The sequence below is a fragment of the Xyrauchen texanus genome, chromosome 43 (assembly GCF_025860055.1).
Source record: "Xyrauchen texanus isolate HMW12.3.18 chromosome 43, RBS_HiC_50CHRs, whole genome shotgun sequence".
NCBI classification, from domain to species: Eukaryota; Metazoa; Chordata; class Actinopteri; order Cypriniformes; family Catostomidae; genus Xyrauchen; species Xyrauchen texanus.
The window spans coordinates 8,941,536-8,953,883 of NC_068318.1; the positions used below are offsets into that span (position 1 = coordinate 8,941,536).

At 36.8% G+C, this 12,348-nt stretch overlaps 1 protein-coding gene across 1 annotated transcript in view; it reads right to left on the bottom strand.

The window, feature by feature from the left end:
* Nucleotides 1–434: 434 nt before the first annotated feature.
* The window catches only part of LOC127636175 (ceramide glucosyltransferase-like), a 45,398-nt gene continuing 33,484 nt past the window's right edge, over nucleotides 435–12,348 (bottom strand). Inside the window, exons 3-9 of the mRNA XM_052116600.1 lie at nucleotides 10,508–10,610; nucleotides 9,719–9,820; nucleotides 6,373–6,485; nucleotides 5,060–5,238; nucleotides 4,692–4,778; nucleotides 3,999–4,185; nucleotides 435–3,170 (exon numbers count right to left, since the gene is read on the bottom strand). Of these exons, the coding sequence (XP_051972560.1) occupies nucleotides 3,000–3,170; nucleotides 3,999–4,185; nucleotides 4,692–4,778; nucleotides 5,060–5,238; nucleotides 6,373–6,485; nucleotides 9,719–9,820; nucleotides 10,508–10,610 (942 nt within the window). The 3' untranslated portion in view covers nucleotides 435–2,999. The remainder of the gene's footprint in view (nucleotides 3,171–3,998; nucleotides 4,186–4,691; nucleotides 4,779–5,059; nucleotides 5,239–6,372; nucleotides 6,486–9,718; nucleotides 9,821–10,507; nucleotides 10,611–12,348) is intronic.

The window sequence follows — 12,348 nt, forward strand, 5'->3', positions numbered from 1 at the left end:
CTGAAAATGTAGCCCATTTTAAGAGCATAATTTATTTATTTTTTTTGCACTGTGATGGATATTATTTTCATGACATTCAAGCACTTTCTCAATTTTTTTTTTTTCGCATTCTGATTATTAGATTACTATACATATACAAGTATTCATGTATAAGTAGTATTTGTTGTTCTGGCTCAAATATATGGTGATTTTTTTTATGTTAAAAAAATTATAATGAGCAATAATCACCATTTAGAATAATGGCAAACACAAACTCAAAATGTTTGGGGTTAAATACACTTAATTCTTATGAAAATTATGTCTAAATGAAAAAGAAAATAAAAAGTTCTCTTAATACAAAACATTATTTCAGGGTAAAATGTGACCTGGAAATGGTTTTGTGAGATTAGCCCAGAAATGGGTTTTGGAAGCAAATTATCCCCCCACCCCACCACAGTTTGAACCTAATATTACTTGTTCAAATGAAACATAATCTCATTATTGCTGATTGATTAATCCCTACCTCTTAATCCTTCAACTGCCATGTTACAGTCAATTGACAATTTTCCTGGCCTCACGCACAAAACACCAATTACAATTATTAGTTTATTTCCAATAGTCAGCTGAAAGATTTCACCAGAACAAATGAATTCAAATTAGAAATGGCAAACCAATACTTGTTATGCTAGTTCAAGAGTTTGGCATTGGGCTAAAACAGTGATAATAACTCTGAAAAGAGAAATGTAAATGGCAGCTGATGGAATATATCAAGGCACATGCGCGTGGCTCATATAGGTTTGCCCTGAATCACTCACTACGGTTTGAGAATCCCAGTGAATGAGTAGATTATGTGTAAAACAATCCTGCCAGTGTTGGCATGGGTATGATGAAAAAGTGAATCACGAACACACTAAGACAAGTGACAGTTTCAAAGAATGAGGACAATGCAGACCGAGTGGTTTTTCAACAATAGTGCTGGCACTATGTACAGGGCTTGACTAAAACAAGCAGTTCCTTAAAATACGACTACAGGGCAAAAAGGGGAAGATGAGAGAGAGTAGTATGCCAATTATTTCCTTAAAAGGGAACGTTAAAGGGATAATTCATCCAAAAATGTCTGTCTTTACTCATCCTCATATCATTCCAAATTCTATGCAATGTGACAGTGAATAAATGACAGAATTTTCATTTTGTTTTGCAAAATATTCCTCGATGCCGAATTGCGGCAACTCAAAATATTGAGTAGCATATAAACAAAGTTCTCAAGCTCTTGCATCACGACACTGAAAATCAGCTTAAACGGGTAACTGAAATGCCATTGGATGAAATGTTTAGACAATTTAGAGTAACTTTTTACTTCTATCCAGTACAAAAGTCAAAACATTTGCAGGAAAATATTCTCTGGCAAACAACGGCACAGGAGGGAAATGGCCAACGTGAGTTTAGCACACCCTGGTCCTGGAACGAGTGCGACTAGTGCATTTATACAAGAGATAATGAAGCAGGGGAAGGTAAAGCCTTACAAGAAAAGGTAAAAACCATGGTGTTTTCGCAAATGCCAAAATGATAAGGATAAAAATGTTTGCTCTTCAAATGGCACTATGTTTTTATAAGATATGCAATTATATTTGCAAATATAATGTTGAGAGTAACTTGGCTAAACCTAAACCATATACCTTGTGTTAAATACTGTATGGTGGATGCAAATAATTTTTTCTTAAGCATTTTACAAGCGTAGCAACGTTTCGAAGAAAGATCAATGGTAACTGTACACGAATATCTGTTCCCGCTGTATAACCTCACCCACTATAGAAGATATTGCTCTGCCTAGTAAACATAAAATGGACCTGAGTGGATCCATTTTGAGCATTCAGAAGTCCACACATTTATAAAATATGGCAAGACTGTTATATGTTGAGAGCAACACTGTGATAAGCAAGTGATCCATTCATAGGCAAGTGCCATTCAAAACGCTTCAGTCAATTGTCTTAAAGGAAATTCCTTGCTCCAAACCTGTGTAACTTTCTTTTGTGGAACACAAATGGAGGAAGTTTGAAGAATGTTCTGCCTGATCTGCTCTGTGCATTACAATGGGTCATAGGTCAAAATCAAGTCATGAATCACTTAAACAGCTCAATGGAGGGCGAAGATTAACTAAAGAACTGCAGCAACCCATTGAAGTTCAACTCAAGAAACAATCTCGAAGTCCGACTTGTAAACAATTCATTAAACCAGATCCTCCAATTTATTGAAAAAAATTGAGACTCAAGAGTGTTTTGTTTCTGATCCGGACATCACTCATGAACTGTCGAGGAGACCTAGGACGAATGTCAAGATCTTCAGTATTTTCCTCACACAAAGCTATCATATGACTTCAGAAGACTTGTAATATTGGACATATGATCCACATTCATGGTTCTTTTGCTACTTTAAGCTTCAAAGCTTTTTTTGCATAAAAAATGTACTGGTACATTCCTTAATTTCTCATTTTGTGTTCCACAGATGAAATAAAACCAGGTTTGGAATGATATGATGGCAAGTAAATGAGCTCATTTGAAATTTTGGTGAACTATTCCTTAAGTCCAACATCACTTTTGTGATAATTACGATCATTAAAAGCCGTACCACTGACCCTAACACATGATAAAGTGGATATGTAACATTGAGTTATTCATCACCACTAGACATGTTGCCAGGACATTTAAAACTAAAAAACTAAAATGTACATGTGTTTTCATTAGGAATCTGATGTCCCATCGAAGTGCTGCCACATTACCAGACATCCGTTTCTCGTTTCTCTTCGCCACTACTTCATACATTTTGGCTCATCTAGAATTCAAGGTCCTTGCATGAAAACAAAAGCACCAAGAACATAAATAACCTATTGAAGCTACCTAAAGTCACAGATTAAAATTCTGAATTTGGAATAAAACAGTTACAGTCCATTTGTCCATCTGCTTTTTCTTGCAGTTCAGTTTTCTTTTTTTGCCACCAGTGCATTGTCCATGGCACATGGTCCGCTAAACATCCAAGATCTCCTCTGCTGTACCGCCGCAGCGCAATCGGTAGCGGCCCGCCCTCCAGCTGATGGTGGGGTCCCAGATTGCGGACAAGAAAATCTGAATTGCCATGGACTCCCTGATGAACCAGGCCACAGCGTAATCCAGTTTAGAGAAGGATGGAGGGCCGCCCTTTGAGAAAAGAGTTTTGAAAAAAGAAAGCAAGTATAACTTAAAATGTTGAAGAGTAAACGGTAATAAAAGAACGACTTTTGGAACATATGCAAATGAATATGGAATTTCCTTAAAGTCAACATGAAACGGCATTCGCAATGTATTTTACTTCCATGTAATTTCTGAGCAAAATACAATAAAAGAACAAAAAAAAAAAAAGCCGTTTTATGGAACGGCTTTAGTGTTGAGGCGACTGAAGTTTGGTCACTTCTCCGTTATTTTCATTCTAATCCTGATTTTGCCGCATCGACAGAAAAAGATACAATAACCACGCTAGCGAGCCTGGATCGGTCCAGAAACACAATTAACCCTCCTATTCTGATCAAGTATGGCCTGCTTGCTTTGGCAGTAATTTCTGACCGGTCACAGTACAGGCATAACTTTTTTTTTTTTTTCCTCCTTCCCTGAAGTAAAAACAATAAAATTATTTAATTTTGGGATTTTATATAAATTTCACGATTTTACCATTCATTTGCATATGCAAATAAGAAAAAACCTACACTTCTACAAGCTGAAACATGAAGAAAAAACATAAGAATATGTCACGTAAAAAAGTCTGTTGTTTTTAGAACGTTTACAAATACAAACCCTTTTTCCTTTGGTAATAACGTGCATTGATGAATCGTGCAAAAAAGACAAGGAATTTCTATTGAACTTCTATTGTTTTTGTATTTGCATTGGGTTTGTGTTGAATTTAAGACAGAGTTGAAGCATTTAAAACTAAATCAAGCCCAAACTTTCCAAAAGCCCAGAATCTTTAGTGAAACATGTGTTACGAGCTCCTACCTGTACTCCTGTGAGCTGGATGTAGTCAGAAATGAACCAGGCCAGGCAATGGCACAGAAAAAACACCATGATGTCCCAGCGGAACACATGATGTGCGGCCCAGCCAATGATAAGACTGGCCACAAAGCACTCTGAGATCGGCTCAACGATGGTCGCTGGCAGCATGTTGATTCTCAGCTTTGCCCATCTATAACAGTAGATAATACCAGACGTTTACCAAGAAGCTGCATTTATACTCCTGAATTCTGTGATTTCTTACACCCCAAAACAGGAAATGGTACAATCTAAAGCTGTTTTAGCATATAACAAATTAATCAAGACCAATATAGATAAAACATACATGTTATAGAATAAATTAGACAAGATATTTGATCATTAGTAGGATCATCCAACAACCGAAAAGTAGATAAGTGAGGTGTAGTAGCATTCGATTGGGGTCAGGTAAACCTGAAGCCAGCCTAATTATACAGGGCTTGTATAGAAACATTTATTCGACTAGTCAATTTTGAAAATATATTGTTGCGATAAAAAACAAAACAGGAATGAAACCACAACGCTGTCAGAAAACAGCAAGCAACAGCAAACAAATAACCCAAAGATGGATGTATGCAATCTCAGCACTATTGCAGAGGTGCCACCCTCCGTACTGGTTTCACTACCAAATATAAAGAGCTGATTGAACAACTACAGTACCTGATCATGCGTGACTGGAACTGTGAAATGGAGTATGAGCCCGAATTCTGCATGGCTACCTGCGTTGCCATGGAAAATTTCCATCCTCTGCAAGAGAAACACCACATTATTGCATGCTCAAATGAAGACAGTACAGTTTAGTTAAAAGAGTTAGTAAAAACCTTGAGGGTGAGTAAAGGATGCCAATTCTTTTTAGTTTTGGATCTTTTGCTTAAATACAAGAGAATGCAACTGATCTCACAGGCCATTTATTAAATCCTAAATAAAAAGTATGCTCTATTACTTGACATAAATGTGTTATCATAAGCCATTAACAAGCTGTACTGATATTTAAAGTGGCCTACACTGTAAAGGACAGTCTGGCAAACCTGTCTGCAATGGCCTTGGCCATGAAGTAATCTTCAGCGATGTACTGAGCGAACGTGATCAGCCCGCCAGCCTGGTCCAGGATGTCCTTCCTCATGAGACACGACATCCCCGTGACACACTTGATTCCTGTTACATTAGCCGAGATGTAGGAACGAGGATGGGACGTTCCAAAATATACCTGCAGGATTGCACATTAAACAATTTTAATGGTTTATATTTGATTAAATCTGTCTCCAAGGATTTGCTTCACTAAGAATTGCTTTGATCTTCAAGAGTATTGCATATTCAAAAATGTATTGGTAGGGCTGTCAACTTAAAGCATTAATGCAGTATGAGTAATTCAGATTTTTTTTTAATAATTATTCATAATGGTGATTAAATTCTGTAGTAATTTAATTGCCAAACCCCCTTTCCAGAGACCAGGAGCCATTCAAACAGGACATATTCTTGCGTTCAAAAACAGCTAGTGGACCACAACACAATGCAACAGAAATCAGAGGTCATGATATGCATTTTTATTAAAGTTTTACTACTTTTAATTGCATCTTAAAAAGTGGTGCTCACAGTGCAAGACACAAAACCAGTGACATGACAATAAAAAGAAAGAAAAAAGAAGAGAATGCAAGAACGTGTCCTGGGTGAACGGCCCCTAATACGATTGCAAAATGGATTGCTGTGGACTGTAGGCCAATGATAGGCTTATGTTCAATGATATGGAAATAAAAACAAACAATATACAGTACATTGATTTCTAGAGCCGCTTTTTGTATTGCCACAATAATGTAATAATGTCTTTGAATTATTTTCATCTGGGAGTTTTTCTGAGCAAAGATTTGTGGTTAATTGGGATTCATTTGATTCAATTGAAGTAGAACAGTGTAATTCAAACAGCCCTATCGAGTAGTAAAAAAAAAAGGAATTTCAAAAGGTTTTAACTAGACAAATTAATTTCTATTGAACTTAAAAAAAAAATTAATTAACAAACTATTATTGCCAGCCATTAATTAATTTAAATATTGCATAGATTTGGCCAAAGTCCTTTAAACTCCAACATCACAAAGACACTCTACCATATGGTGTCCCATTTCAGTTTCTATAAGCAACAAAGCCACAGCTCATCAGTTTAATTGCAGCGTGACAGGACTGAACACGGTCCTTTCTCTAATATACAGAATACACAGTTAAAGTAAGCAATGGCGGCCCTGTTTGTTATTAATCTAATGAATAATAGTTATCCCACAGTAGTCTAGACAGATGGCTTCAACAGTGTTCCCACAAAGAATTCGGAAGGCCAATACTGAAGGATCCTGACCTGCTCCAATGTGGCGGCAAATCCTTGTCTGTCTGCCACGTACGGCAGGCCGTGAACCAGTCCCACCTTCTCCGTCATCTGATTAGCCATATCAGTCAGAGTGTCTGGCTTCACTGTTGAATATTAGCTCATGATTAACTCGGACAGACAGTAGGTTTATACGCACTTTAAAAGTTTGATTTCAGTTGACTAAAACAATTCCTCTAGAATGTTTTTTTTACCACTGAAGTCAGTATGAAATTGTACCAGTCTGATTTTTGCAGTCAGGCAAATAGGCCTAGATAATGCAATTGTAGGTTGGCTTGTCTGTCTTAACGTTTCAGTTGCTCAAGGGAGACTACGAAAACTAATTGAAGTAAATAAAACTAAACAATCAATCAATCTTTTAAAAAATTGTTTGCATTGTGACATTATTGTCATGACAATGAACACGTTTACATGCACACAAATTCTAAGATAACTACCACAAATCAGCTTTTTAAAAAATATGGACAATGGCATAAGATTGCATTTTCATGAGACTTGAAATTTATCAGGTTATTTTCTGCTTTCGATCTAAAAACGTAACAAGAAATTTGCACAATACTGGATAAACCAGTAGGAATGCTGGAAAAAGGTGTTTACATGCAACACAAAATGTGCAAAAATCTACTTGTGCTGATTGGTATATGCTTAAACCATGTATGACCTTGCTAGACGTACACCGATATATCGGTTTTATCAATGAATTGTGCCGATAGTTGCTTTTTGGAACTATCGGTTATCAGCCAAAATCTTTGCAGACAGTTGCTGATAGTTTTCCTTTATTATTCCTTCGTGGCCGGCACTGAAGAATTCTACAGTTAAAACCGGATCGGTTCCTCAATATAACCGTGGCCTCTAGAGGTGAAATAAAACAATCATTGACACCTCATGGGGATTTGATGGATCTAAAACCTTCATCATTGACAATATTTATCCATATTTGTATCATACATGTAAACATGCTCATTTGAGAACATTTTACCATCCAATTCTCATTATCCTGATTATTTTCAGTGGTGATTCTAATTAGATTTTGACTATATTACAAAACATAAATACTGTTATAACATTCATTTCTATCAGAAAATGAAAGACAATACAACAAACTGTACCGTGATGTATAAATACATGACAATGCTGCGATTATATTAAATAAATAAGTGCATGTGTGGACGTGACAGCCCATACTCTCTGAGAGCTGTTTGTCCATTTTCTACACAGCTAATAAAAAGATGACCGGTCTATAATGATGACACGCGAGACGAGAGGAGCGCTGCAGCTCGAGTGTCTGATTGAAACACAGATCACAGCTTGGCGATATATCTTTATTTCATCCTTAATTAAAGTTCAAATAATACGGGAGCATGTCATGTAAATAAGCTCAAACTCCAAAACTGTCATTCTCTGTGCGGTTTTCAACCAGTCGCGGAAGAGACTCAATCTGAGCGGGAGTCGAGACCGGGAGAGATTTAAAGTTCCGCCGGCTGATGCGCACTGAGACGCTCGTCTCTCACCCCCGCTGTCTGCAGCTCACAATGTGTAGCATCATTGATGAGATCATCAGGGCAGTGGTTAAGGCTCTGGGTTACTGACCAGAAGGTCAGGGGTTCAAGCCCCAACATCACCAAGACACCACTGTTGGGCCCTTGAGTAAGGCCCTTGAACCTATCTGCTCCAGGGGCGCCGTATCATGGCTGACCCTGCACTCTGACCCCAGCTTAGCTGGGATATGTGAAAAATAAATAATTTCACCATGTATATGCAGAAATGTATGTATAATGTGTGACAATTGATCAATAATTTTTTTATTGAATAATTATTATCATGAGAAGATCAATATTATGTGAAAAATAACACTAAAATTACAACAATAATACACATACACACACACACACACACACACACACACACACACACATACATATATAAAATTTTGATTTTGGATAGACAAGATTGACAACAACAATAATAAATATATATCTATTTTGATTTTGGATAGACAAGATTGACAAATGCTTATCAATAATACTCTTATGGCTAAAATGTTTACAGTGTTCAGTGACTAAAATATCAATATGACTAATAATGCCCAGACTTTGTCAAACAAAACGACTAAAAACAATAAACAGAAATAGGATGTTGACTAAATATGATAAAAACTAAAACAAAAAAGGAAATTTGACACAGGATTAAGAATAAGATTAAATAAAAAAAATAGCTGACAGAATTAACACTAGTATTCAGTTGCCAGGTCTTTAGAAGTGCATTAATGCAAATGTTTTTGACGTCACTTTTTAGATCAGTATGGTACCACCTCCACCTCATTTTAAGCCAGGAAAAACCCTGATTATATGGTGATATTTTGGCTTTAAGATACCAGACACTGAGCAGAGAGAGGTATTGTGCAAAATTAAAGTGGCTACATCACACGGCAAATTTATAGCAGCACCAGAAACAGCACAGAGAAAAGTAGAAAAGTGAGATTTCAGAAAATGATCCACACACTGGACAAGAGATTTCAGCGATAAGTAGAACTTTTTAGAAAGAGGATTTGGAAATATCAGTTGGTAATTTAAAAAAAAAAACAGAACAACAACGTTTTATTGGTTTGAGTGAACCACACTTTTATACCCAGTTTCCTTTTCAAAAGAGTTTATAGAAAGTACATGTTACATCCAGCTTAAATGTCCCTGTTTGTTTGGACAATCTTAATTTCATGAAAATTTGTATGATCTTATTTATTGTTCTATTTCATTTAGGTGTAATACTGAGAAAATAACAAGTTTGCATTAATGCAAAGATGTTATTTAATTTTTTTAAATATTTGAATTTGAAAACACTTATAGTTGTTACATTTATAGTTGTTGTTGTTGCTAGTTTGTATATTTGAGTTTAAAAATACACATTTCAGCATTATCAGTTATCTATTTGTGCATTTTCCTTGATAACCAAGCAAGTTGACTCATGTTACCATTTGTTTATTATATCGCAATCGCAAAATTAGCCTCAATAATCGCAATATGACATTTTCCCAAATCGTGCAGCCCTAGTTACAATATAGCATTATTTTTTTCCTCATTACAGCAGCCTATAATGAGAACAATTTTTTTTTATGCATTATGATAATGATAGATGGAAAGTGTGCTTTATTGTCAAGAAAATAATGTAATAATGCAAAATGTCACAACTCTTAAGGTATTAAAAATAGTCTGTATTTTCTTTAAGTAAAATATATATATTTCTTTTCTTTCTTTTGATTTCAGAGAGAAATGTGACCCTGATCTGTCCTTGTCCACTTTACAGTGCTGGTTGGCAAACTTACCTCGAATGCCACTGTCACAGATCCAGACGAGTTCGTACTTTGCCCCTTCATAAGCTGGCATGAGGTTATTTATTTTGGGATTGATTCCCACTTTCTTACCTCCTGAAAAATAGAGATCAACATTCCCTTGCTCAAACGCATCAACATTACTTCACGCTCATAAATAAAGCTCTTTACAAAGCCATTCACAGATGTAAACAAGACTGAATGAAGATGCTTTTATCGATGAACTAAAGACAAGGCAACAATATGAAGATATTAAAATGCCTCTGAGAGCACTAATGCACTCCACATAGCGTTTTGTTTCAATGTCAGATTGGCTGTTAATGACAAGTGGGCTGAATGACTTAGAGATGTTTATACCAGCACAACCTCCGCCGACATTCTGTGTTTTCTAACACAGCTTCACTTTGATTTCAAGGCAGTGGATGACAGGCCAGTCCATCTCCCCTGACTCTTTGAGTGGTAACCAAATGGCTGAAAGCAATTAGATGTGACAGAGGCGGATAACAGGACCCTGGAGAATCACCAGCTAAAGTTACCAGCTGGTCCTAATGAGCGAGAATCAATATCCACTCCAAGAGCTACATTTGCATATACACAGCTGAGTTGCAATACACATGCGGGCCGCCTTATTCCACTTAAGGGACTCCACTGAGTTGCTGCCTTTTCCCTACACGCCGGCTAAATACACTGAAGGCTTCTGAATCCATGAGGACCAATAGACGAGGCTGCCTGATTTGCCTTGGCATTATATAAACATAAAAAAGGAGATTGTCAAATACTTACCGATAAATAACCTGGCGTCAATATTGGGATATTTGCCCAGAAGCTTTTTACAAACATCAATGGCTGGATCATCATGGTCTTGAACGCACAGCAGAATTTCATACTGTGAAAAAAAAAAAAGCAAGCAAAAACAAATTTGAACAACAGAATGAAATGGCAATAAATGAAAATTATTACAGCACAATGATACAGTTAGGGAGCCGCTGAAATAAATTGAAGCACACAGGGTGGTTCTTACTAACTGGCGGTTTTCAATCCACTATTCAAGAGCGCAACAGTCTGGGTCCATAAGTAAAAATCCCATTCCTTTTTTCCATAGCGGACTTGATTTTTCACGATCACTAAACCTTTAAAAACTACAGTAAGCTCCGAGGTTGTTAATCAACAGTTTATGGTTCTGTAGAAGCCATCAGTCGAGTTTATTTCAACTTCATTTTAAAATATTGTTTATAGTGGAATTCCTGATCCAGATCTACACTACTACCAATCCTGAAGAGAGAACCACCAAATCAGATTTGCGGCAAACAAAGTCATTTGCAATGCTTCATGTGATTGTAGTGAATTCCCTCATTAAAAGATATTAAGGGTGCTTTCACACTTGGTTCGATTGCTTCGTAGGAACCAAAGTTAGTTTTCTCCCCTCTCCCGGTCTCCGTTCAAATTATATTATTTGGCTTCCAAACGTGGCCCGATTGCATCATCAATTGGAGTACGAGCGGCAGCTGTTTACCACGGAGTAGCAACTTAAGACATCAGTTTTCACAGAGTTATTAAAATATACATCTCTTTGGATTCACCACCAAAACTTTACATGCACAAAATGACACTTGTGTTTGTCTGCCTGAATGTGCAATAATGTGAAGAATGTTAGTGTTTCTCTTCCACAAGCCAGCAGATCATTGCAAGAGATGTAAAGAATGTGATCAGGAGGCCTTCATTTGTAGACAAGCAGTTATGAGATATGCATTATACAATTGCGATCGGGAGCCTGCAAAGACACAAATTATACATCATCAGTAGCAGTTCACTTCTGCGATTTGGTAGGATTGCGTGCATATAAGCAGTGAACCATACCTGAGATTACATGAACTGTACCCCAGATCACCTTTTTAAGCGGATTTGGGTGCAGTTGGCAGGTGTGCACAAGAGTTCGGAAAACAGAGTTCACATCAAACAAACCAAATTGAGATGACACTCGTACCAGTATAACCACGCGCACCAAAAGTGCTTGTGTGAAATAGGGCTGGGCAGTATGTCCAAAATATTTGATCGATTATTGACTTAAATGTTTTTTTGATATACGATTATATAGTATATCAAAATACGGCCGATGAATATTTTGATATACTATATAATCGGTATAATATTTTGATATACGATGAATAATCGGCATCTTTGTAAGATATTGTCGATATCCGATAACATAGTCCTATAGACCTGGTGTGAACGCACCCTTAGTACACAGTCTTGTACCGTTGCCTTTTTGTTCAATTTTCCAAAACGTCTTTGCTTCAATTAAAATTTGTGAAATGTTGCGATTCACATTGGAGCTGATTGTTTGGTTAATGGCTTAGAACGCTTTAAAGACGACTTTTATGAAATCCCTATGGAAAAAACAGTTCCGGAAACAAGGCAGTTGAAAAAGTGGGCAGGCACTTTTGCGATCAGTTACAAAATAGCTACACCAAATGCACTAGATACTGTATGATGTATAATGGTGCAGAGAATATGGTGATTGCCTTTGACCGATATAAGTGATGGGCAAAGGACTGTATGGAGTGACAGCTTTAGATAAAGTCTAATATGCAAGATAAACACATTCGCACATGTGCAATGACCGT